We start from the raw sequence: 27,804 nt of genomic DNA on the forward strand, positions 1-27,804 counted from the left end.
GGCAAGACTCAAACTTTCCCCTGCCCCTATGAGATAGTTATAAAAACCTGTTATGTTACAGAATTAAAAAAATAAAAGTAGCAGCATTCTACTAAAAATCACTGTTACACCATTGATGCTACTGAAATATTGCAGTGAATACAATTCTTTCTTTGTGCCAGCATCTTCCACATGCAAGGGAGCAATATAATTTATTATCTAAGCACCAGAAAAATTGCCAGGTTCCACTCAGATGTAACAGCCAGAAGTTTCAAGAATGCTGTAGCTTCTAAAGATTCAGCTAAAATGATTCAGAGAGACTTAGACATTTCACTGCATCAAATTTTATTGTTTTTATAAAAAAAAAGATAGAACCAGATGCTACTTTTAAGTGAAATCATTTATTACACCAATCTGTTTTATAGGAGGTATATATATATTTTATCATTAAGACAACTTCAATAAAATGACTATCTACAAGAAGGACTTTGATTGTTTTATTTTCATGTCACCATACATGAACAAATGAGTTTTATGTCTTATTAAAACATTTTACTCCGTATCAAAAATGTACACATTTTAATAACCATTGCTATGGTCTGAAGGTATTTTTACATTTAATTCATTTAATTTAAAAAATAAGTGTAATTTCCTTGCTGTATGTGTTACAGTGTAAGCTTAACTCATCCTATACATAATAAAAGTTTGTGTATACAGATAATTTTTCATGTTGTCACATACCTTCATGTCTGAGACATAGGTGGGGAATTTTGCATTTCTTTTTTGCAGAAGGTTAAAGTACGTACTGATGTGAGCACAAAGCAACATTTCTTAAAACGAGACCAGTTTGAATGGCACAAGAGTTAGCATTTTTATAAATTAAGAACCAGAGTTCTGCATTATGGAAACAGGTACATGAGATTCCAGTACTTTCCTTAGGGCTTGGCTCGCTGGAAAAAAACCTGCAAAAAATTATTTTTAAAAAATTAAAACAAAGGAAATGTAAGACGTGGAATGCTTGAGGTATAAGAGAATTTGTTTGACAGAGCTAATTTTTGTGTTTAACATACCGGTTAACACATTAAGGGTTTGACTTGTGCTATTTGTTTATGCTCAGACCCTCAAAATTATCTGTTCTAACATTCTCTACAATTATAGGATCACATTATTGCTTTTTCAGCTATTAAACAAAAGCCACAAGAATATCAAACTACTGAGATAGCAAGGTGCTAAGAATGAGTGACAACTTTATAGATGCAGGTTTGTTTTTGTTTGTTCTGTCTTTCCAATTAACTGCTTTGGTCCTTTGAGATTCCCAATAGGAATCTACTGAAAACTACTAAATAATTCAGTATTTTGGTTTTACTTCAAGTCACTACTATGGCTGAATGGTATGGAACTAAAAGCTATTGAAAGAAAAAAAAAATCTTTATACCTTTAAGTAATTTTTAAAAACTTTAGCATCAGGCTGCTGAAGTGCTTGACAGAATTCCTGTAGGAAAAAAACAAAGAAATAACTAAAAGCAGTAACTAAGAAGTAACTAAGTGAAGCAACAAAGCAACCTGAGATACATTCATATGTAAAGCCATTGGTATTCATTTGTATTTTCCCTTATGTACAACTGAAGAAAAGCATGTTATGGATAAAAATTTTTAAAAGGCTATGATAGTCCAAATGCACTCTAGGGTGAAAAACTATTTCTTTGGTGGTTTGTTTTTTGTTTTTTTTTTCAAATACAGGATATCTCGTTCACTTTTAGCTGAGGAGACAGAAACAGGACTATCTATAAGGATATCTTCAAGTTAAAATTTGAAAATTTGAATTAAAGTAGGAAGATTGCTTAGACAGTTACATGCGCTGGAATTTTTTTTTTTTTTTTTGCAAGGTACCTTTACAGTATCTTTACTCCTTGTGATAAATTAATCCTATTCTCATATGCAATAACTGAGTAAGTTTTACTATGAGATGAAAGTAGGTTAACTTTGTAAATAGCCATTTCTCCCCACTTAACAATCAATCAAAGTGTTAAAGAGTTTTCCAAGTATTCTTTTAGGAACTCCTACCTGGATTATCTCAGGAGCTACTTGCAAAGAAGGCAAATACTCTTGCTGAAGATACTGAATGCACTCAGGACCCTATAGAAAAGCAGTACACATTTTCTTCATGCATTTTTTTTAACAGATGGAAAAATCATAGCCCTATACTGTATGGTGGTCTACATCACCATTTCACAGAAAATGAATGCTTTTCAAATGTTTAAGTTATTCTTAGCTGTTAGCACATAAAAAAGATTTCTCAATCTTGGCATTAAAGGTTCTACTGCAATTTGGTACCTTTTGTTACACAGAAGAAAAATGCACTAAAAATTGCACTGAAGTAAGAATTACAATAGAGCCAAACAGTTTGTTACATGTCAACTGTAAGAGATAGTTAATTATGGAGGCAACTCTAATTTCACTGACATTTGGAAGAAATAAAATAACTGGGTATTAGCATCTGCCTACTGCTTTACCATACTACTCCATTGCAACATTCAGTAGCCAAGAGAAGATGAGCACAATACTTCTTCTGTAACATTGACTATGTAATCTGCAGTGAACTAAGCAATAATAAAATGGAATGTCCAAACCTTTGAGTGAAAAAAACATGTCGATTAACACTTCAGCTTTTGTTTTCTTTACCTATATTTATCAGATAACTTTCAGCACAGGAGGGATTACTGCACAAGCTGGCAGAATACAAACATAATCCAATAGATCTACCAAGGGAAAGTGAATCAACTTTACCAATTCACATAAGTTACCCTGGAACTAGAACAGCAACAAAGTGAGCAGATTTTTCTCCTTAATGAAGAGTCTGTATTTTGCATTCATTTATCAAGAGGTACAACTACTGGATCCTGTATCCATGCACAGCATTATGATCATCCTGTTATTTTATATAAAAATACAGTGGGAATTCATCCTCATAAGTATCTAACTTTTGGAAATTGATAAAACCACTAGAAAGAAACATGTGATAGTTATTCCCCATGAAGTATGATGAAGCTTACCCTTTTGAGATGAATTGTTTTTAATGTCACTGCACATTCTGATAAAGCCTGAAATGTAATACAGAGCATTAGACTATTGCATTGGTCTACTGTTTCACTATTCAAAGCTGAAGAACCTAATGAGACCCAAAACAAGGGCTAGTTCATGCCATTATCCCTTCATTTTTCCCTCACACAATGTCAAGTCTTGACCTTCCAGGTTTTGTTCCACTCATCAGAAAATCAGAAAAGCTTCTGCACAGCTGAATCCAAAATGAACTAGAGAACAGCCCACTCTGTGTATTTGCTTTCACTGAACATTAGTTAATAGGTAATGCAGGTCAATGCTAAATACTTTGATCTCCAATTGATTTTAAGCCTAGATAAACTACAGGATACACCACCACAATATTCAATAATTAATCATACAGGTACCTAAGTGTAAAAAAGTCCAGGAAAACCTAAAGGATTTTATTTCTGAGATGACAATCTTTAATCTCCATGGCTATTGTAGGTTTGTTAGCTTCAGTCTACCTCAGAGGAATGAATGCAAAAAAACCATCCATAATACACACCAGTACTGTCTGAGCATCTGCTAAGTCAAACGTTTGCTTCAAAGGTGCTAAGAAACACGCAGGAACAATGTGCTTGTAGACAAAGTCTGCAAAACCTACTGGTCCATCTTTACCTCCTAAAAAGAAAAAAAAAAATTCCAGTTCTATTACTTCTTCATGGGTAGTAGCAGATGGAAAGGAATTCTGGAAAGACATTCTTACCCCAGAGCTCCACCAGCTTAGAAAGGATAATAAAACAAGTCTTCTGTGCAATAGGATCTGGGTAATCCACCGCTCCTTGAATGACAGTGAACAACACACGTTCCACATTCTCTGCACCTTAAACACATTAAAGTGAACTCATTACTTCAAACTGTAGCATAAAATGTTTTGGTACTCATACACTATTTTATATTAATACTGACCTGGAAGATATGCTTCAACTTCAAAATAGCTCATTTTTGCACAAATCTCAAATATTTTTGGGAAGTTTCCCCTACGATGCAAGACAACTCTTATTTAGGTTAAAATTTTTTTTTTTTAAGTTTGGAGATTTAAATTGCTCTTCTGGCCTTTAACCCACACAAAGGTGACGGCAAAAAATTTTGTCCTCTCTACCTAACTTGGAAGTGTTAATTAAAACTCAGCAGCACTGCAGTAAGTTAGCTTATCTTGCAGCATATGACAAGATATTTTTCAAACATTTAAAATTTCTGTGCTGCATCTATGCTTATTTGTTTGATCTCTTTAAAAATTTCTTGGCCCATCACAACTACCAAGTGCCTCTTTCAAGAAAGCTCTCACTACTTTTTTCTGTCCCAGCAGTATTACACCATTTTAGGACAGGGGAAAGGAATTCTGAGCTTCACTTACCAGATGAGTCACTTTAAACTTTCTGAAGTCCCTATCCATTTTGATGGAATTTAAATAGAGAGGATCACTTACAGTATCAAGCAACTAGATGTCTGACTTCAAATTCCCATAGTGAAAAATAACTAATTTGCATGTGGCCAGTAAAGGTGGGGAAAACCTGGTAACTACATATATACTAAGTCACATGACGCCTTCTACCATAGATAACAAGATAAGGCAACAGTAATAAAAGTCTACAGGATTTACTGATGTGTCCTTCCAAAAATAGACAGAATGAATAGTGGCAGCTGTGAGTGGTCTTGCCCAGCAGTCTGAACACCCCTATACATTGGTATGTAGTGTAGGATCTCCAATTCACCAGACAAGTACAATGATACATGATGACAGGATACACTGTTCTTGTCTTAACAGGCACAGTGATCACATTAAGCTGAAAAGTACAATAGGAAGAATATGCCTATTATAGCTTGATTTCACAACCCCAAATTCCTGTACAACAGATAATTTGAATCAGGCAAGCTGAACACAGTACTTCCATTAATCCATTATATTGTAAGATAGTTAACAGTACTTGCCAGGAACTGGGCTAATAATTTTCTTAAATAAAACGTAGGTGAGACTAACCATAGTACTATCCGTTGAGAAACTGGATTCCTTACCTTGATTAGCTATGACTTCACTCATTCCACTTCCAGTTACTGTCTGCAGAAAAGCAAAGTAACTCCTCCGTAACATTTGTTTTTCTAAAGCAGCAGACTGGTCATTTTCTTCTGCTGGAAGGAGCAACACCTCAAAAATAGCATGAAGTAGTGGCATAAACATCTGTTGCAGAAAAGGTGAAACCTGTGTCTGTGAAGATCAGAAGAGGGTGTCAGCTCAAAAGGAGAAATTGAACATCAAGAAATTAAAACTAAAGTCTTGTTAGAATTCTCAGCTTGGATACACTTTTAATGTTAGTAATTTCATATAATTACTTACAACACAGCAAGTTGCATCAGGGTCACCATGAACATTACGGCACCTCGATTACACACCACCTATTTTAAGCCTTTTGCACAAAAATAACTAATCCTGTCTAGCATCATTTTGTGTAGGAAAAGGTTTTTCAGGATTTTTCATTCTTCTGTTCAGACAGACAATTTCAAATATCCTGAAATGCCATCTCTAAGACGTTAAAACTGGCAACAGGTCAGGTTTTATAGAAATTTTCTTTAAGGATTACTAAATATTTCCTACTGACATTACAGAATAAACTTGTCACAACACTTTTAGTGCAAAATATAGCTAAGGGCACTAAATTAATTATGAATCGAAAAACTGAAGGCATGTGCTATTCAGTCACATCAGAATTCCACAAAGAAGCAACTCGTATGTTAATTTGTTAATGCTTAAGCAAGATTTTATCTTTTTTCTACTCTTTACTATGCCTTTAAAGTATTCAAGGTGAGACTGTAGAAGCTTATTTTACCATGCTACAATAAGAATAGTACTGTATCATACAAACAAAATATTACACCTGAACATGGTATTTGTCCCACCTTGCTCCTGTGACTTTTTTATTTTACCTTCCTTCTTTCACAGACTATTTTTAATTATCTGTTATCCCAGATATAAGTCTGTATTCCTCCTTATACACATTTGATATTTCTGTATCTCTATCTTCTGTAAATCTCATTATAAAAGATGAGAATTCACTTCAAAGCTGGTGTATTTGTAAGCTAATTTGCAACATTAGCTTAAAGTTTCAGTGGAGAGCATGAAGTTAATTGTGTCAATAAGAAAAAATTTGTGATGCAAGTAGTACTTTAAAATATCAAATCCAAAAAATTTAACACAATATAAACATTTAAGACAAATCAAAGAAAAAAACAGTAATTTAATCACTGTGAGTTCCAGCAACATATGACTGTAATCAAAAACAATGTTTCCCAATAGCAGCCTTCAAAATACACTTACTAATTTTTAGGGAGGGTACTGACACATAACTGTTTTCTGGAACTAGAAACAAAGATCTCTCAGCAACACTTTGACCCTGAAAAGCTTATGCACTATCATACCTTAAACTTAGCTGTTATTTGGTTTATAAGAGGAATGAATTCTTGAAGATCTTTTGCTTCACAATCTTTAAGCATGTGTTCAGAGGCAGAAGGAATGAAGGGAAGAACTTCCTCCTCTAGGCAAATAATCATGCGGTGAAGGAAAGTGCGGACACCACTTCTCAGAACTTCCTTTTGTAATGGACAACTGAGAGCTGGCAGAAACGTCTGTAAGCAGTCCAGATAAACCTCTGAGCATCCACACTGCTTTACAGTTTGCTTATTGCTGAAAGCCTTGCTGGTCCGGCTGTAAAAGCACACATCAAGTTTTACATAAGCTCCCATTCCAGTACAATGAAGAAGCAGTAACACTGAGAACAAATGCTTTCCAACCCAGGCACTAAACTACAATACTCCATTTCATGAACCAGTGGAAGTAATGAACAGAATATTTTCATATGAAGGAGCGTCACTTTGGCAGTTTCTGAGAATTAAATTCTAACAATTTACCAACAACATATGATTAGATTAGCTCCATACAATTCTTTGAGCAAAGAAATAGATGCTGATTCATTATGAACTTGCTCAATATTCTCTGTATATACATCTAAAGCAGACTCTTCTAAGGGGACTTTACTTATTTTCTCAGCTATCACAAGAAATTCCACAACCACAGATGACTTTCTAGGTCAATAAATAGAAATCTCAGTCCCTCCTCCCAGTAAAACCTTTGTATTTCCTTTTTACTCAAACCAGAAACATACAGTGTTACTGTGCTGTACCTACCTAGCAAACCCAACGGCATGATTGAGGCAGTCAGCCAGTGCCATCTGTCTGTCCTCATCTTGTGCCATCATCAGTTTTTCTAACAATACTTTGAACTTCTCCATCAGCGGAGTCAACAAATTCCTCATCAGAACCTGTTTTCTTTCTGCAGAGTATTCACTGTTAACTATTAACACTCCAGCTGTTTCATAAATGAAAAGTTGATCATCACTGCTTAACAGCGCCTGGTAGCCATTTTCCTACAATGGAAGATAACAGGCTTAATTGACCAAGTGTCCTCTATCAAGGCTGTCTTCTCAAAGTCTATAGCCTTCTATATATACACCCATCTCTACCCCATACTCCCAGAAACCCATATAAACAAGATGATTACAATTAGGTACAAAAGTAAGGCGTGCAAGTGATCTCACACAAAAAAGCAGGATAATTATTTGTGCTTAAATGTCTGCATGCTAAGCTTACAATTCACCAAGTACTCAGGCACACTGATAAGTGCAAGCCTCACTCAGTAAAAAAACCTACTGCAAATACTCACAGGAGGAGAAAGTTCCATCAGGTCTTGTATTCTGTTCAGAACATCTTCAATGAAGGGATTCATTTGCTTACTGAAGTAAAACACAAGTACATAACACTACTTAGAAGCATATTCATTTTTACAGGTTTCAAGATACTTTATGTAAGCTGTGAAGTTAGGTGCCAAACTGACTTCTCCATATACGAATCCTCTATAAATATCAAAACACTGCTGCAGAAAAATCTGGCTTATAGGTATGATGCTAATGGTAGGCCAAATAAATACATGGCATAGTAGGAAATAACCATTTTTAAAATTTTTTTAAATATGCATCATTTAAGTGAAGTACTTTGAACAGTTGAAAAAATAAAAGCATACTGAAATCTGAGCTTCTTCTGCCTCTAAATGAAATGCATGCCTGTGAAATAAGACCAAAAGGACAGGACTGTTCAAAGGACTCCTACACTGAGTAAACTTCATCAGTATAAATTCCAAAAGAATTCAAAATTTAGTTAGGGACAGGGAATAGTTACTCTTGAAAGTCTCTAGATCCTCTCACACTCAGCTCTGCTTACTGAGAAAAAGTAGAAAAGGCATTTATATTGTTGATCAGCTTTAACGTCTGATCAAAATAAACCAGGCATATGTACTCCACTTCTTTGTTCTGTGACAAATATATCCACTGCTACACAGGGGAACAATGCTGCTAGAGCACTGCTTTGGTATTTTACTTCATTGCAGTCCATCTGAAACCTAGGCTGTTCTAATGACAACTGGGACACACAGAAGTGTTTTATGTAGTAATTTCAGTGCCATTTGGATACATTTATTTACTCACTTCAGAGACTTGACAAATCTGGAAAAGAGGTAAGCTGTTCGACTCCGTACTTTAGGACTTGTATGACGAAGTCCACGGTGATCTAAAAATGCCATCTGTAATCAATAAAGCATCTCAGTCTGACAGTGTCTAAGCAAAGCAGGGGGAAAATGTAATCATTCAACAAGTTAAGAAACTCAGCTTCCTTAGGAACCTTTAGAGAATAGGAAAATTTCTTAAGTCTAACGAACTTAACTAGTTTCACCTAGTTAAAAATGTAAATGAGATGAAACTTACTAGTACAGTTGGAATGTGCTGAGGTTCAACGGCAAAGAATTTTTCATATCTAACCACTGTTTCAAAAAATTCCAGGGTCACTGATGTGTGTTGATAGGCACTAACACCAGAAGTCACCAGCTACAAATAAAAGCATTAATAAGTTATTATTTAAGCTGTTTAGAAAACCTAACTGCAGCATAAGTGACATGCTGGTCATTACAACAAGCCATGTGAACTGAAACATTCTAGGCTTTAGTGGTGCTTTTTAAAAGCTCTCAAGACATGCTTACCGTTCTCATCATGTCTTGTAAAGCTGTAGCTTTAGTTACATCACCGGAGAAATGAGCACCATGAGATACAGGAAGAGCCTCAGCCAACATATACAGCAGCCTTATTGCCACTTCGACTTCCATAAATCGTGTAGTCTGCCAGTTCCTAGAGCAAGAATATGAAGATCATGTTAGTCTTTAGTACTTTATGAAATAGTCATGATTATACCACGTTAATATTTTCTTTTAAGCCTTCTTCAGATGCACAGCATAAAAAGAACAGATTTAAACTAAGTAAAACACTGGAAGGCTCAGACAGTTATTCAAGATGCTTCTGAGACTTTATCCTCGAAAATACCACCTTCTCATCAGATCACCACCAGCTTTCTTTGCCAGTTTCCACTTGAAAGCTACAGATTTCTATTGTGCTTATTTAGATACAAAACACACCTACTATGACACGAGGACAATCCATTCAGCTTCACATAAGAAGAGACTCAGTTAAGGTACAAGGTAGCCACCAACAATACTGGATTTCTATTTGTATACACAAAACTCTCCTCCTAGCCAGGGAACTAGCAATGTTTCTTTACTTGTGTGCAGTTTCCAGGATTAGATCTACTTTTTTTTTTTTTTTTTTTACAAAAATACTTCACTTGGATTTTTTTTCCCCTCATCCAACTTTGTTTTTCTGATAAAAATAATACATAATATTTACACCTCAAGGACACTCGTATGAGATGTGGCAAAGTGAACACCTCTCCAAACAGCTGGTGCTGTGTAGGTAAGTGACAAAGATCCAGAAACATCTCTAGGAAAGAAAAGCTGCCTTTTAAGGTTACAAAATAAAGCTTTTTCTTTCTGAGGGCTGAGTAACAGATGATATGAAGCCGTATTTATCATTAAGTTGTAATGAGCTCATTCTGTCAACTGACTTCACCTTGCTGCATCACACATTTCACTACAGACTGATGGTTTACAAAAGGAAAATAAAAACCTAACCCCAAAAGGCTTCATACAAATCAAGTTATAAACCCCAACTTACTGAAGTGTAGTGTTAAAAACTCTGCGGACAGATGCCAACAGTAATTCTGGTGAAACCTGAGCAAGTCTGTCCAGCAGCAGTTTCAACTGTTTTCTGTACTCCACAAACATTGCTTCATCTTCACCCTACCAAAAAAAATTCACATCAGCAAAGTCTTTATTTTCATATTTAAATTCACCCACAACTATTTTAGACAAATACACCTAAAGCAAGAACATGTACATACAAAACCAGTATAGAACACTCAGAGAATTCAATAATGCTCATCCAGTGCTCTTGCAGCATAACAGCAGGCTTCTTTTATGGCTGGATATAGTATGTCGAGAATCACTGCATTCTGTCCAGAAACATTCTAAAAAGGCTTTCCAAAATGAAAACCAGCCAAAAGTACAAGAAAGAAAATGCTTTTGGCAAAGCCTTATTAACCCAATTCTTAAAAATTGACTCACTCCTCAAAGACATTCTTTCTTAGCATCTAGCTTAGTTTTTAAATTGGACTGACAACATTTATGATGGACTGGATACAGCTTAAGTTAACCCTTTTAAGGCTATTGCTCTCTCAACAGCCTGGGACGAAGTCTGTCCCACATACTCAATCATTACTGTTTGCTGATAGAGATGTTAAGCATGGAAGGAAAATGAAATTAAAGACCTTACCCCACCCTTAGCTCATTTTTGCAGAGGTTTGACCTTCTCCAGTAGCTCAAGTGGCACTTCTTTTGAGAGTTTCATTACACAGTATTTCTCATGTATTTTTGCAAGACAGAAGTGACATGCAGAAACATGCAACTTTGCACTGAACCTCAACAGCTATGTTTAGTTATCAGTACAGCTGTATTTGGCTTGGAATAGCTCTGTACAAACACAGCCACAAATATTGTAAACTCGGTTGGCTTGGATATACCTTTACTATGTTGTTTTGTCCTATGCAGACATATCTAGAAGCTTTCCATATAGGAAAAACCCTCAGCCTATGGACCCTTGCTTCCTACCTTTAAATCTTTAGTCTGTGAAAAATATGTATTTTAAGTCTGAGCAAGTTTCACTACATATAATTAAGTTGCATATGTCTGTTTATTACTACAACACAATACCTCATTTTCAAAATTATATTCTTCATCATATGTCAACTTCTTCATAACAGCCAACATGATTGCCTAGGATAAAAACAGAACATTAAGCATAGAAGTAGACAAGTTATAAGAAACAATCGTGAAAAATACTACAGTAAAGAAAACATTGTAGCTAGTGTTGTGTTTACAAATATTTTTAATCCCTTTTAAACTATTCTTTTCAGAGGTTTAGCAGAAGTTAACAGTCCAAATCAAAATAGATGGATTATATCCAAACAATACACAGATGCTATTCCAGACAGACAGCAAAGACCTTTTGGAGCTCTCAGTCTGACAGTATTATCAAGCTTTATTTCCTGTTTGTAATTTGTGCTGCTCAGTTCACATGGAAAACAATCAAGATGACTGAACTAGGCAGGGGAAACTAAAAAGGTTGTCCAAGATACTATTTTAAAGGGATAAGTCAGCTTAGGTATAACATCAACTTCTCTAATAGTTCATAGTAATTGGTGTCTGTAAAATCCATCTCTATTCAATAATTGTTTTGCCATCTTTAATACAGCTGTTTCAACATTGCTTCAAGAAACAGTGCACTATATTGTAGTATCTGTAACTACTATCCATTGCATGTGGTAAATACTTCTGATTCAAGTCTTTTAGTCTAATCATTATCATCAACATCAATAAAATCAATCATTTATAGATTTGGTTTGCCATCCTTAATCCTGCAGAACAAAGTTGCAAAAAGCTTCACTGACACAATCCTTTATACATAAACCATTGTCTAAGTCTGGGAGATAGACTGGATCCAGCTGCACCTCGACTTCTCTCTAGAGGAGTTTAGAAAGCAAGGGGTCCCCCTCTGTACCTTGTCACTCAATGGGAAGGTCTCTCTACACTTTGTCCATAACTTGCAGCAGCAAGCTGTCAGACAAGGAGAGCAATAAAGTGCAATATAACCTTAGTAGGGACTGTTGGTACATCTTAAAGCAGCTATAAAGGCTTGGCCTTAGCTCTACTTAAGTCTGAATAAAACAAAATGAAACAAAAAACCTTTTGACAAATAAACCATGATTAATATCTTTCATTTTAACTGCAAAACCTGAAATTCATCAACACCAAAATGGACCAATGGATTAAACCTAAGTTACTGAGGTGAAATTCTTGGTCATCCTGCAGAAATAGATACCTTGATACTAAGTGTCCCCATGACCTGTGAGAAGTGTCTGCTTCTCTGTAAGAAGTGATATTTAAGAATTAAAATAACTGCAAAACATTAATGCAATACACTTGTAGCCAAAAATGTTTAGAAATACCTATCATTCTAAGAACTAAAAATGTGATCCTTCTGATGAGAAAAAACTTTGGAACTTCAGAGGCACAAGAAACAAGCCTCCTTTTTTTCCTGTTCAAATAATGAACAAGTTGAAAGTTTATCCTTTAAAATGCAAAACTTTAAAGGAATGCTGCTAAGCACAACATTTAAAGCTTAAGGCAAACAACAATAAGACAGACTATTTCCTATTACTTTCTTATTACGAGGTGGATCAAAGAAAAAAAATTTGTTACAATTGTTTCCCCATTTAATACAAATCCTCAAGAAGTGCTCAGTAAAATTAAGAAATATTTGCAACAAGGAAATCTCCATTATGAAAGCAACTTAAACCAACATATTTCAGGGTAGGAATATATTCCAGCTTGTAGTGTCTTAAGTATACTGCAGTAGTAATATTATTTGATCTAGCTGTAACAACAAAAGACAGCCACAAAAATAAAAAGATTCAGTGCTATTATCAAAGTGCTCTTTTTGTGTTACCTAATCCAAATTAAACAGACATTAGACAAAAGGAAATCAAGGTATCAAGATACTCTACACTGCGGTTATCCAGATTCAACTTGTCATGTTAGAACAGGTACAGAATTGCGTTTTCTTTGTAAAGGAAAAGGAATCAAACCTGTTAGCTGTATGAACTTACGAAATAACTACACCAATCTAACCAGTTCAACATCCAAATCAGTACATCTACACTGGTGCAGACAGGACTGAAAAATCCATAGAAGTTTACTACTTTCAAAACCGGACATGAACTTCATGTTTTATATATAAATTTAAGATTATTGACTTGAGCTAATGTATATTTGATGTAATGTTTAACATATAACTGCTCATAATTACAATTGTTATCTCTCAATTGTTGCTTCTTTCTTGAGCTTAACTTACATTATTTAGAGTTATATTTATGACAATCCTTCCTAGACTTCTTCCAATCCTTTAGAACAAGGGCAGGTTTTAATAAAAATAAAAACTTGAAGAAACAAGTTTGATTTAAGAATATTCTTTGAACAGTATAGCCTGCAGAGGAGCTTGCCAAACATATGCTTAAGGATTGTTTGGGAAGACCAGCTCCCGAATAGCTTTCATCTTCATACACAATTCAATATAGGCTTACTATTTAAAGAAACAACTGTAGTTACTTAGCAAAAGATGGAACACACTGTCCTTACTTTTAATTACTGTCACATACACATTGAGGCATAAAAATTAAATATGATTTGTTTCAGCAAAATGAAATATTCTGATCTAATGTGTCCTTGAAGTATAGAATCTGTAGTAAAAAATACCTACCTCTACATTAGCTTTTTGTTGGTCTGAAAGTGCAGAAAGCTGGAAAATAAAATTCAAGCGTTATTTTTTTGTATTCTTACTCCTTCATTACTGTCTAAGAGAAAGACTTGCTTTTTTAACAGCTATATGATCTGCCTTTCCCCTTAACACAAGATTTAACTCAACTCCTTCAGATCTCTAAACAACACTACAGAAATAGCATGACCACAGGCAGTGAAGAAACAGAATGCTAATTAGTAAAAAAAACTATTTTGCAACTCAATATGAGACATTCCCACAAAAATCAAATGAAATTATGTCAGAATTGGTGTTAAATTGAAGCCAGATGTATTTACTTGTTTCAGGATGTGAAGGTAGTCGTAACAAAAGCCAATGATGTTAGAAGAGATGTCATCATCTTCATGAATTAGAAGTTGCAACATCAGGGCCACTTTTGCTTCAATAGCTTGTAGAGTGTCTTGAGCACTCTTCATATCACCATTTTTTATCAGTTTAGTCCAACTAGCTATTAATGCTTGCCCCATCCCATTGACCAGCTTAGAAAATCTGGCCAGAAAATCCACATCATCTTCCTGCAAGAAAAGATACCTGATTAAAAATACTAACAGAGCTTATGTTTAAGTAATAGAAGATTACAGACTGTACTACCCATGTCTAGTATATAGAATTAAACCAACACTTGTCTCCTAGCTGGAAATTACCAATTGCCTACAATTGGTTCTTTTCCCCCTGGGAATGAAGAGAGAAAAAAGTTAAAGCAATGCCAGATTTGTGTGTCCTGCATTACACAACAGTAGCTTGCTTCACCTCTTCAGATTTGCTTGTTTCTCTCTTTACAGCAATAAGGTTCAAAATAAAAGCAGCAGCACATGCCTACCATAAATTCTAGGCTGTATAAGAGGAAAATCTTTCTATGGAAAAACTTCAAAGAATTACTAGCTGCAGCTCACTTCAGAAATACTGATAACAAGTACCTTTCAGTACTGCCTGTTAGAGTGAGTTAATATTAAGTATTTCTGGCTTGCTTTGCAGAAATACATTGATCAGAATCGAGAAATACCCCTAAAGCAGCCACCTCAACAGGATGTTTTGGTCTCTGCCATAACTAGACAAAAGTGAAAGAATAACACATTTATCTAAGAAAGACCGAGGCAAGATTTATATTAGTAGGAATACAAATTTGACAAAGGTTTCAAAAGAGTTAAAAGCCTAGCAATCTAAGAACCACAGCTTCACAAGGACTGGCTGCTCTTTCTCCACAGCAGGTAGTGAACAGTTGTTCCTTAAACAAGGCAACTGCCAGAAAATCTGTGTTTAGTTAGTAGGTATACTTTTCCAGCTTCCAGATAAGCATTTCAAGCCTCATGTTTGATGGTGCACACGTGCAAAACAGCATACATGTCCTTTAGAAAGCTTTTTGCTCTACTTAATTATGCACAGATTTTTTTTAGGGTGAGACATTAGATCAGCTATATTGACTACAATACCTATTACAGAATCATTCAGGAGGGAAAATTCAAGACAAGGAAACACAGAAGCCGAATTAACAGAAAGCACAACAAGCTTTAGGAGAGGAACAGAACGGGGAGTTACATAATACCCTGCTTCTAGAATGAAACCCTGTGTGTTCAAATTAATAATGAACATTAATAACAAGCTCTTAAATTTAAGTATGAGAAAGCTGTAAGAAGTGTTCAGTTTTGATGCAGAAGCACAAGTACCTCCCTCTAACTTATGGACTGTTTTATAATTTTCTGTGCATCAACTTATTTAAAAACTGTCAGAAACCTATGACTCATTCCTATTGTTAAAAATCAGTACACAAACCTGATCAATACTGAAGAGGCCAGCAGACTGCAATACTTGACATAAAGACTCAACCAGTTTTGTTTTATCAATTGGGTCCATTCCCTTATTTACAATTTCAAACAAACAATCGCAGGCTTCTTCCCGGAGAACTTCCACAGACATGTGACCTAGCAGCATATTTATAAACCTTCAGAGAAAAAATAGTTCAGCTTTATATATACAAAGTAACATTGTATAGAAGCTTTATATTTTTTGTGCGCATATTTACAATGATCTCTTTTTACAATTCTCTATTGTACTGACAAAACCCAACATTTTATGCATTTTAAAGAGAACACAGCAAACAGGGTAGTGTTTAGTTTGGCCATTATATCAGCTTGGCTTGCAAAAACAATCACTCTCCTAAAACTCCCAAAACTCCAAAGATTACTTAAAAGTCATCTTTGAAGGACTTTTATATATTTCATTCTATACAGTCAGCATACTGCCAAGGTGATTTTTGCAAACCTTTTCCATAAAAACCTTCTTACCTTTCATTGGCTATCAGGCTCAAATCTATCCAGGATACATAAGCTCCAACTACTTCAAGGCACTGGCATGTCAACTCTGAGTTATTATATTGATAATTTTGTAAGATTTGGTACCACGACTCCACCAAACTTGGAATGCACTGTTCCCTCATAGTATCTTTTAATAAGGTGTTCCTACGAGCCTCCTATCAATACAAAAAAAAGATAAAATCAGTCCTGTCACAGATCAGCATCTTGTCAAATTAGTAGCATTTTTGTATCCAGATGCCAGACATCATGTGTCACAGCAAGATAAATCAGAAACCCAAGAGAATGTTTCTTTACTTTCCAACAAATAAAACCAAAATAGCCTAAGTTTTCCCTTTTATTATCCACAGTGCCTGAACACTGAAAGAAAAGAGAGAAAAAGAAGAGCAGTCTTCTAAATCATTAAATGGACTTTTCTAAGGGGTTAGGACCCCTAAAAACATGCACTAGAAAACATTAACATTTAAAAATGAGTCAGTCTAGCATTACACTGGCAAACTGGGTTGATTAATTTTTATTTGCAAGCTTTCAAGCAAAAAAAATTAGCTGAAAAGTATGACATCATAAAAAGCATTAAACAACAAAGCTAAACATAACATTTTGAATTTAAACCTCCTAATATGTCTAAGGCAGAGCTGCCACAGGAAAAAAGCATATCTAAAAACCTTCTGCTCTAATTAGAGAACTTAAAATTTTAAAACAAGTGTTAATGCAAAATAATAACTTGCCTCTGATGTATGAACAACATCCCGGTCCACCAGCTCAGCATCAACAGCCATCAGGATTCTGAGGTACATATCCACACCTCGTGGATTAAGGTCAACTACTGACAGAATGTCAAAAAAAAACTTGGGCCATTTTGTGAGATATTCAGTAACAAAAAGCAATGCAAAGACTTGTGCTGCTTTGTTGCGAATAAAAGTCTTCTCAGGCTGGGGATTCAGCATCTGGTAGAAACAAGACATTTCATTTGTATATTCTCAATAAATTAGAGAAGAATCCTACAGGTTTGTTGGTCTCTCTGTAGTAGTTAATATACTACCTCTCTTCCTGGCCAAGACCAATAAATAAACCCTTACATTTCCAAGGAATTTGAAGAAAAATTGGGTAAAGTGTCCTGCAATAGGGAAAATATTTTCTTTGGGTGATACAGTCCTAAGCCTTTCATTCAGTACCAAGACATTAAGTGTCCTTCATAAATGCCTCCCATGCAAAACCACCACAGCTACTCAAAGACTAAAAGATCATTTGCCACTTTGGTGAAAGCTACAGTCCTCCTGTAGCTAGCTTGTGCCTGTGTTAGATGTTAGTGCTACAAATGGAAAGGGAAGTTCCTAAATCTAAGGGGAAAAAAAAATCCACCACTACTAATCTCCTCTCCTTTTCCTTTCAGAAACTCCTAAACAGAACAGTTTGCCACAAAGAGAAGAGCAATTTAATCCACTTCAAAATCATCTGTTGTTTTTAAAGTTGTATTACACTCCATTTCCTACTGTAAAGTTTTCTACACGGTAACTATGTTTATCTTCAGTGTAGAAGTGCAATGGCAGCTATATAATGGCAGGTATGGGCAAACCATGGATACTTCTGCTGACTGCAAACTCCTGGGTGGGGCTGATACTACAAGTTTGGCTACAGTAACTAATCCACAAGAAAGAATAGTTCATACTCTGCCACACTACTAACATGGTTTATCACAGAGGAGTGATAAACATCTGCCAGCACTCGAAGCAGACAGGAGTTCACTCAGTAGGGTCTTAGAAAAATAATTAGCAGGCCTGCTTCTCCTCCAGACACTCAGGAACATCAGGAATCTGTATTAGGCCTCTCTAAAGGGGAACTTTTAATACACCTTATTTCACACATAATTAAACCACAGTCATTATCTGATGCAAGAATTATCTATTTAATACTAAATTCAGGCATGGACTTCTTTACAACACTTGATTTAAAAATTTCTCACAAACCTTTAACAATCAGATACCAAATATCTTCAGGAAGCCATCTTTATACTCAAACAACAGATTAAACATTTAGTCCACACTCAATGCCCTATGTTAGTCTAAAAGCCAAACATGTAAGACTGCAGTGAAGAACACACATACCTGTGCTTGCAGCCATGTTATGAGTGTTTCCCTAATTAGCTGCTGCTGGACTTCAGTAAGTTCAGAGTATCTGAAACAAAAAAAAATATTGAGGTCAAAATACAACTGTGCTTCATGGCAAGCACCAACACTCAGCAAAGCAAAAACTCCTTTATAAGGTATGTAATGCTCCACATGAACGTAAATGTAAAATTTCTAGGACAGCAATTTACAAAGCTATTTGCATGTTAAAATTCTGATTCAAAGGCAAAGATAATAAAAAACATTTTACCCATAGTAATGGATCACATTTTGAGGCATTACTGCCTCCTATAGTGGAGTAGAAGCTTGAAATTTTGCAGGAAGGCTGCTCTATTAGGGGAAGGACATATGACCCTGATAAAAATAAACATTTCAGCATAGGCCAAAGGAAGAAAGAAGAGACATCTGTATATGCCTGAACTTGTTCACTACACATTGAAGACTATCATTACTGAGTACAAGAGGTCCTTCACTGATCTGACCTACACTACATTTACTGTCAGCCTTATGTCCAAAAACCCAAGGAAGTAATTCTGCTTTATGTCGTACATAGAGTCCTGGCAAACTGTGACATTATATCCAGCCCACCTCAAAAACCAGCCATACCTCTGCTAGGACTAGTGAAGTTGAGAATACTCTACTGCAAAGAGAGTTAGCTATAGGCTTGTAGAGTCCTTAATAGGAATGACTGCTGAATGGGACTCCAGTGTTCCAGTCACAGCCAACTATTCATTAAAGAGAAGAAAAAAAACACCCCACCAAAAATGTTGAAAGAAAATAAGCACCAGGAAACAAGGACAAGCATACTGCAGGAAGCAGGTGACAGGAATGAAACAAGCAGAGAAAAGTAGACAGTGAGGTAAAATTGGGTAAATAAAAAAGTGTTTAACATTTGCACTCATATCAAAGTGTAAAAATCAGTCACAAAATACATCTTATTCCTATCTAAATTCCTGACCAGTTCAGTGTATTACAAGCAGTCAAAATTATATTCAAAGATTCCATGATGCTCAATTCCAGATCAAGGGAACCCAAAGTGAGAAAAAATATAGTTCTGTGCAATGACATTCATATTATTAAAAGTATTTTTCCCTAGAGTCATGGTTCTATGAAACCACCACTCAGTGAAAAGACTACTTTCTCAACATCTCTGCCATGGTCATTGAATGAATAGGGCTCTGTCTGAAGTCCAGAACTCAGTACAGAGCACAGCTGCAAAAATCAGTGAGAGTACAGAGTAAGGCCTGAAGCTCCAGACAGGAATAGCTAAGTTTCAAGCAGTCCTTGCTAACTGGGTCTGCATTGGGCCACAGATGTATTAGACTAGCTGAGAGCAGAGCATGCTGCTCAAAACCTCTCCAAGGAAAAGGAAAAGAAACACAAGACAGCTCTCTGCACCAGACTACAGACACCTCATCAATCACAACTAGGAAACAAATACTATTTCATTTGCAAGCAGAATAAAAAGGGAAAATTAAAGGGATGTAAACGGATGGTTTTAAGTAAAATTACTCACTTGAACTTAACTTGATGTTCCAGAACTTGAAAGCAGAAGAACTTTATGTGATCATCACTAGAAAAGAAAATTCTGTTACTGGAAGCAATACAGTTCACATTTCTGTGAAGAAAAAAGTTCCTCAAATATTACAATCAGATTGCCCCTTTGGCACCAGACAAAAACCAAACCTGCTGCTACTGTTACTTCAAAGTAAAAATGACAAATAGTGGAGCAGTCAATCTAGTAGAAATGAGCAACTGTTAAGCTAATATTTATATTTGATACTAGTCTTTATTTCTACAGCCACCTGTTTGTTATGGTTTGATTTCAGTATTGAATAAACAAGACTACAATACCTACAGTATCCTGCCCTTACAAAAATCTGTCAGGTTTCAATAGTATGTTTGAGGCCCACTACTACACTAAGAGCAAATTGTATTCTGCATCTTAAAAATCAAAGGTAAAGAGAAACTGGGGTGTAGATTAAGCATGGACATTCCACATGCTCTGTTATCCACACTGCTTTTTCATCTTATTATCTAAAACTTGCAACAACCATAATGTATATTTTAAAGATTATAATTTCTAATCTTATGTGGTTTTAATTACTGCACATTCTGATGGAGTCAATAGTTTTGATAAATCATTTACAAAAAAGCATTCCTATAAACTACTGCTATTATTCAGGAGATCTGCACCCCTCAATTTCTTTCCAAATTGAATTATTCCATAAAACAGTGACAACCTAGTATTTTTGATGTAAATACACAACTATGTGCAAAAATAGTGGTGATTAGACACTCTGTGCATCTTGAAAAATGGGATGGCCTACTCCATAGAACTGGGGCAAGGAACTACTTATGATATTACTGCATATAAAGTCTATAGTCTCACAGGGGGCAATTCTCAGCACTTTTCCTCAGAATTTCAAAACCTAGCAGTCTTTAGACTCCTAAATTACTATGGAGTTTAATTTATACATTGCTCCTTGGTGAAAGGCATTATACAGAGGCCACAGATCACTACGATACTAAAATTAGTACAAAGACATATTAACATTCAACAATTTAATTTGCCTATTATGCTGCTCAGCTAAATCAGACCCACACATATTACTAATGACAATAAGAAATTATTAGTTGCATTACCTGTATATACTCTGAGCTAATGCTTCTGCACAGACTTGCCAAGCATCCTGAGATATCTTGAGCTGCTCAAAGTAGGCTAGTGCCTGCAAAAATCAAAGTAAGTTTCACTTTAAAATGAACAAAGCACATAGCAATACATCTCATTCACACTTTCCCTTGTATTTAAACAACTGTTTTCTTCAAAACACCAACACTATTTGGATACACTCCAGTGGCTCCCTGATCACCTTAACACCGAGCAGGCTTTTTTCCAAATGCTAATATCATAGGTACCCATTTCCACTTCACATTCAACACAAAGATTTTTGAAACTTGAATGTGGAAGTCATAGAATCAGAAGTGTTGAGGTTAGATGGAACTCCAGAGACACATTTAGACCAGAGCAGCTTGCTCAGGGCCTTTCCACTTAGGAGGAAGTTCACATCCAAGTTACATTCCTTCCACACATTCTAAAGAAGTGGTAATTTAGATTTTTCACTGAAAATATTTCCCTGTTTTGTTGCACCACTCTGCTTGTATTCAACACCCCAAGCTCAAAAAACATTCAAACACTAACCACCTGGACAACTGTCAGGATATGAATCTTCTACAGAAATTGAGAAAACCTCTACCAAATTTTAAATAATCATGTTACTTATCAGGACTCCTAAACAGCTTTTGACAACAGTTAATTTCACTTACTTGCTTTAAGGCTCAGTGCAGCCTGTAATACAGAACAGTAAAGCAAGTTTTGAAGCAGAAATTAGATTAACAACATTATTTCAATTCTATGAATGCGTGTATTTCAAAGGGGGTTTGGCTGCTGGATATTTTTAGGGGCTGCTTTTTGCATTAGTTCATAAAGATTTCCATTAACCATTGTCATGTCCCAAAGTATTTATTCAGAACTAAGTCCTAAAATAAGAATTTGCTTCCTGTAGTTAGTACTAGTGGTTTTCTTATTCTTAATGCATTATTTTACTACAAATGGTTTGATACTTCCCTTATGTTACATCTTACATGACTGTGGAAAAGGTAGTCCCCTTCTGCTATGAAATATTTCAAAACTCAGCAGACTGCATAGTCAAAAGGTCAAATCTAAAAGCTTCCAAGTTTAGTGATATTTTATTGACAGATCACTAAAGATTAGCTATATCCATCCTTTTAAAAAGGACAAATACCCAGAACCAACATATTTAACAGGCTACTTAGCAAATCAAACCAAATCTGTAACTGTTCTAAACATTCCAGGATCTGTTTTACGAACACAAAACCACGGTATTAACATCCTCATTCCTGGAAGATTTTCCTAGAAGTTATCTTGTAGACAGTTAAATCAACATGGTAATCAGTTAGCAGAGATAATTACTCAATAAATAGCTATATAAATAATAATGTCTTTTCATAGGATCATCTCTTATGCAGAAAATGTTACCCACATATCATTATTACTTTCTTAACCTACTTTACAATTACACAAGCTTCACTACAATTAAACCCACATATTTCATTAAAAAGACACTAAACCTATTAAGACGAGAGTTAAAAACATCTAAGAATCAACAGGCTAATTTCAAGCAAATTGTTTTTTGTAGCTGATTTTCATTCTATGAGAATCTATGTAAGGAGTTGAGCAACAAGTATAAAGAACGGAAAAAACTTAAAACAGTCAGAGTCCAGAAAATTAAATTCTATGCATGGTAAATGAAATCAAACTGAAATGTAACAGAATTGATAATACATATCCCTCAGCTTACATGTTTGCACCATGACTTGGCTTTGTACTTGCCACCACAAATCCTACGCATTTGGCTCAGAGAACAAACTCAACAAACCCCCACCCAGCCCATGAAAACATTCGATTTTTTGCACTGCAATACCATCTCCAGTTATTAGAGAGAAGAGGAAATTAATTACATACTCGTTGTCTGAAGTCTGCATCAGCATTTGGGTTGAGCCCTAAAAGGGCTTGTTCATCCATGTCTATTGCTATATTCGTTGTTTCCTGTTCCTAACTGCTTTGCCCACTGCTTCTAGAGGGCAAAATACGATCATCTGCAAATACAGAAAGAGAAATTTTATTTGCTCAGCAGAACAAGTAAAATTAAAACTAGGACAGCAACAATCACACAAGGTGGCCCACAAACCTCAAAAAATGTACTCCAACTAAACATGAATGCTACAGTACAAATACTGTAATTCTAAGTCCTTTAATCAACTTTTCATAGTACTGTATTTAGTACTGAATAAGGGAACTTTAAAGTCTCCATATATTTCAGTGCTCTTGAAAAGAGAACCTGGTCAACAGGAAGATGGCATTATGTATAGTATTCAGCTGAAAGGCTTAAGTACAAATTTCAAGCATGCAGAAGTTTCAGCAAGATACAACATAATCTACTCCTTAAATGAAAGGCCACTGTTTTTGTTCCCCACCACAAACCTAACTACAAAAAAACCCCAAAAAAGAATCTCTACTCATCTCCAATATAGATAAGATGCTTCATACACCCACTTATGAAGTATTTCCAGTGGTGGGGGCAAAGTCATTAGGAGGTCTTTCTTCTAAAGCAAGCACATGCAAGTGTCTTAGAAATTAAGCACAAAATACACCACACTAAGTTGTTAACAAAAGTTTTCTGTTCCTACCAATGGGTGCTTATTCACTAGCAATGATTTTTATTTAGAAAACTCAGTGTAAAATTAACAATTGAGCTAGACAAATGTTCTAAAGATGGCACGCTGCTATGGGCTGTTCTGCAATGCTCTAGTAAAACACAGAGAATTTAAAAAAATTAAAACTTCTCTGTCAAATAACAGGATGCTGTTAAATAACAAGAGGGGACAAAAATCCATCTATCCTTCAGTTCTCTGCCCCACCTCCCCCGCCCATGGTAACATAGTTAATTAGGCCTGAAATCAGGCCTTGTTATGTAAGTATGTAGGAGGCAGGGGAAAGGAAGAGACAAGAGGAAGAGATGAAATACAAAGGAGCTGTGGTTCCAAGCTGCCTACATACCCATAGGTAGAACTTCTAATTTCTTAGTATTGTGTCTCGTGCACGCTCTACTGTTCACCCTCCCCCACGGGAAGAAAGGTGCCACAGTGACAAGCAACAGCAAGCAGAACTGAAAAGGAGAGCCCAAAATTTAACGTGGTGACAGACTTTTATAGAAAAGTCAAGACAGAATACACTACACATAATGAAAAGCAATTTAATAAGTAAAATTGAGTTCGTACAAAAAAATTTGCAGGTTTTGGCAGTACAGAAACCAGAAAGTCTGGAACAAAATGATGACTCCTGGCAAACCAAGCCTCACAGACTGCCTTAGTCACTGTGATTCCCCTCAGGGGCAGTATCTTTAGGGATTAAACTGCTGTGCTGAGTCTTCTCCCTCTGCATCCCCAGCCCCCAATCTGCTTTCCCTATAATCAACACCTAGAAACGACAGACTAAAAAAAGGTAAAATACTGTAGGGAAAAATGATTTTTTTTTTTTTTATTGCATCCTTTGATTAGGGTCTGGTCCAGAGTTACACAACTATTTAATTTACAGAGACCTTTTTTTGCACATTTACCTGCTGGTATCAGTACATTTTTATCTTTTGGGCAGATGATTTATACCTGGGTGACAAATTTTACTAATAAAAATAACGTGACTCAAACATGTATTCCCTTCCCTCGTTACTGCTAACAGCAATGCCAATCTGTTCTACTGATTTTCTAAATGCCTCATGAGTGTATTTAAAATTTCAACTTCTATCATATAGCCTTTTCTCACATTCATCTTGACTAGCCAACTCTAAAAGACAATTAATGAGATAAAATATTCGAATGAGCCTCTTGAGAAAACTAATAAAATAGCTTTTTTTGTCTCATGGTTTTACTTAAGCAGGTAGCTTTTCTGCCACGTATCTACTTAACCAGCCAGTTACACTTCAAAAGCAAAACTGAACAGTGATTTTAGCAGTACTAAGAATTCACAAAATGCACTTGGCTATAACATCAAATCTGTCATTAAAGCAAGTTTTACTTAATAAAAAACAATAGATAATGTTAATAGTTGATATGCAGCTGTGCAGAAAGTATTGTCTTGCTTACTTAGACATTATTTTTTGTTAAGCAGTACACCATGTCAGGTGGCAAACTTATCTTACAGTAATTAGAAGGCTGCAGTTCCTTACCAGCAAAGTCATACAGGTATGACACATCAAAATAATTTACTCCTTTTCCCCTACTAAATACTTAAAAGCACATTTGACAGTAAAGACTGTTTTCATAGTGTAAAGGAGGCAGAAAAACCAAAAAATTCAACCCATTTTAATTGGGCAAGACTACCCAATGAACAATATAGACGTGGCCAAAGTGTGTAACTTCAATCCAGATATACCCCAATAATGAAAGCATTCAAAGCATTTTAACTACAGATGCTAATCACGGGAACAATCAGCAATTATAAAAAGCTTCATGTTCAGCAGTATTTTAAGTATTTACAAGATGCGGTAACACAGGGGGAGCCAGTGGTGTGCCTCATTTGAATTTCCTCAAGTTTTCTCTCTAATAAAACAAAGACATTAAAATTCATCTTTTATAGTCTTTTTTGCGGTTTTGCTTGCTGCAAACCTTGGGCATACTTACAGCTTCTTTGGGCTCTAGACCCTTTACACTCACCTAACAGGCGGTTAAAGCAAACAACTGTGTAACTACTGCTACTTCGACAACTTTTCAACTAGAAAAGTTTTTCTTTCTGGAAGTGACATTAGGTCTTAGTTTCAGGCACAGTTTTACCGGCAGGAACTCCGGTAAGGAGCAAGGCCTCCTTGCCCCCTCCCCAGACGCGGTCAGAGCCCGGTCTCCCGTGGCTGGGAAGAGCCAGCAGGGCTCGGCAGCGCAGCCGGCCCGGGCGCTCGGGCATTCACCGCCCGCCGCGCTCAGCTCCGCGGCACAGCCATCGGCCTGGCCTTAGACCTGCCCGGCGCCGTCCCGGGCCGCAGGCAGTGATCCAGCCCAGCACCCGCACTGGGGAACCGCCACTCCGACCACGCCGCGACCAGCGGAATATGGAAGTGTGGGGAGGTCCCTCCCTCCCTCCCTCCGCTCACGCTGCCGTCCTACGATTTCTTCCTTCCCCCACCAGAACCATAGCGGATGGACAGCCACCGAGGCGGCAGCTCCCGCGAACAGAACCGCACCACAGACTACAGCGTGTATTAGCGGAAAAAAACACAGATATTTTTCGTGGCACCCGCAGGGCGGGACCGGCGGGGCCCGGTCGGCTGCAGCCCCCGCTGTTCCCCAGCAGCTGGGCCAGGAGGACGCGGCGGTGCCTCCCCCCCTTTCCCGGAGCCTCTCGGCTGGTGGGGAGGCGGCCCCGGGCTGAGGAAACCGGCCGGGGGACTCGCGGGAGCCCGCAGGCGCCGCCAGCTCAGCTCACACTGCCCCTTCCCCCCCGGGCTGAGTCACCCCCTCCGCGTGTTGCGTCCTGCCCGCGTCCCCCCACCGGTACCTTCCCGGTCAGTGCTCCATCGCCGCCGGCTCCCGCCCACCCCCACAGCTCCGCAGCCGCCACGAGCACAGGGAGCGGGCCGGGCCGGGCCGCGCCGCCTCGGCTGGCGGCAGGAGGAGGAGGAGGAGGAGAAGACTAAGCAGGACCACCCCTCTCCGCCAAGCCAGCCGGCCGCGAGGCACGCCGGGATGTGCCCCAGCCGCGAGGCAGCCTGGGAGTCGTAGTCCCACCCGCCGCTTCAGTACCGCCAGCCCTGCTGTAAAACCGACCGCAGCGGTGGAATAAACTAGGGCTGTCCCGGGATGCCCCCGAACTGCCTGCAGTGTATGGAAATCGTGCCGTGTCAGCGGCGGTGGGGCGGGGCTCCGCCGCCGGTGCGAGTTCTGCAGTAGCGGCCGGAGCGACCGGCTTGGGGACACGCACAGGGCAGGGCCCGGGCTGGCGTGCTCTTGTCCGTAAGGAGGAATCCAGCTGCTCTAGGTAGCTAATGCGATGGTTGGCTTTCAGAATTAAGAGATGAGCATTATGTGTACATTAAGAGAAGTTTTATAGATGTATAATTATGTTATTTTGGTATGCTCTCCCCACAGTCCTCATCCCTTTCCCCCCAGTATTGCTGTCATCACTAGTCAGGGCATTTAGGGAAGGCAGGCTTGTTAGTAGGAGGCGCAGCAACCCTTGACCTCCAATCGAGGTGTAAGAAGGTGATCTCCACCAATGGACGGCAGAGAAGGAGCTGACTGGAGGGGGCCGAGGATATAAAAAACAGAGTATCCATTTTGTAGCCGAGCACATGGCCGTTTGGGGGCGTACTCTGGGCGCTGCAATTTTTCCTTATTCCGTTAAGATTTAATAAACCTTTGAAATTTTAAAAGTGAGCGTCGTTTCTCACACAGCTGTGTCTGCACACGTAGCACTGGGCTCCTGCGCACAGGGCTCTGCAGGCAGCGCCGTGTTCTGGGTTTTGCCTCGCCACACGCCCGCGGGGCCGCTCGGCCGGACTGAAAACCGACCCAAACGCGAGCAACTGCGTTACAAACCCGAGCCAGCCCCGGGGCTGTTACAGTATCTTCCGAGGCAAAACCCACGCCTGTCCCGTGGCCACGGCAGCGCGGGTCTCAAAAGGCATGAGGGGCTCAAAGATCGAGAGAAACTTGTTTGTTCTGCCAGCAGAGCCACTGCCCGTTCCCAGTGCACGGGGAAACGAGCGCCCGGCGGGACCAGCCGTAAGACGCATCCCATGCAACTGAGTGCGTGGGGGCGATCTTCGGGGGCAACCTCACGGCAGCCAGTGACCTCGC

The 27,804-nt window shown here is 37.7% G+C and overlaps 1 protein-coding gene across 2 annotated transcripts; it reads right to left on the bottom strand.

The window, feature by feature from the left end:
* Positions 1 to 361: 361 nt before the first annotated feature.
* Positions 362 to 26,674, bottom strand: XPOT (exportin for tRNA). 2 transcript variants are annotated; one of them, XM_054631924.2, is made up of 26 exons: positions 26,504 to 26,674; positions 24,017 to 24,125; positions 22,922 to 23,055; positions 21,022 to 21,104; positions 19,892 to 19,948; positions 18,355 to 18,424; positions 16,978 to 17,196; positions 16,223 to 16,407; positions 15,711 to 15,879; positions 14,219 to 14,455; positions 13,884 to 13,922; positions 11,279 to 11,341; positions 10,185 to 10,309; positions 9,161 to 9,305; positions 8,889 to 9,008; positions 8,613 to 8,707; positions 7,796 to 7,865; positions 7,261 to 7,499; positions 6,496 to 6,781; positions 5,098 to 5,287; positions 3,788 to 3,904; positions 3,587 to 3,702; positions 3,033 to 3,080; positions 2,044 to 2,115; positions 1,415 to 1,471; positions 362 to 941 (listed from the first exon to the last, which is right to left on the bottom strand). In XM_054631924.2, exons 3-26 carry the CDS (start codon positions 22,979 to 22,981, stop codon positions 915 to 917), a joined length of 2,889 nt encoding a protein of 962 aa, XP_054487899.2. In that variant the 5' UTR covers positions 22,982 to 23,055; positions 24,017 to 24,125; positions 26,504 to 26,674; the 3' UTR covers positions 362 to 914. The 2 variants fall into 2 exon arrangements, with proteins under 2 accessions (XP_054487899.2, XP_054487898.2); XM_054631923.2 differs by lacking the exon at positions 24,017 to 24,125.
* Between the last annotated feature and the right edge of the window lie 1,130 nt (positions 26,675 to 27,804).

Source organism: Agelaius phoeniceus, chromosome 5, assembly GCF_051311805.1.
Source record: "Agelaius phoeniceus isolate bAgePho1 chromosome 5, bAgePho1.hap1, whole genome shotgun sequence".
Lineage (NCBI taxonomy): Eukaryota > Metazoa > Chordata > Aves > Passeriformes > Icteridae > Agelaius > Agelaius phoeniceus.

What these genes read in the sequence shown, in the direction of transcription:
- XPOT (XM_054631923.2), bottom strand. Translation starts at nt 22,981, where the DNA reads ATGGATGAACAAGCCCTTTTAGGGCTCAACCCAAATGCTGATGCAGAC. An exon ending in GCCTCTTCAGTATTGATCAG is followed by an intron (nt 14,456 to 15,710) that starts GTTTGTGTACTG and finishes CTTTTCTTGCAG; the next exon opens with GAAGATGATGTGGATTTTCT. An exon ending in TGATGGAACTTTCTCCTCCT is followed by an intron (nt 7,500 to 7,795) that starts GTGAGTATTTGC and finishes CTTCCATTGTAG; the next exon opens with GAAAATGGCTACCAGGCGCT.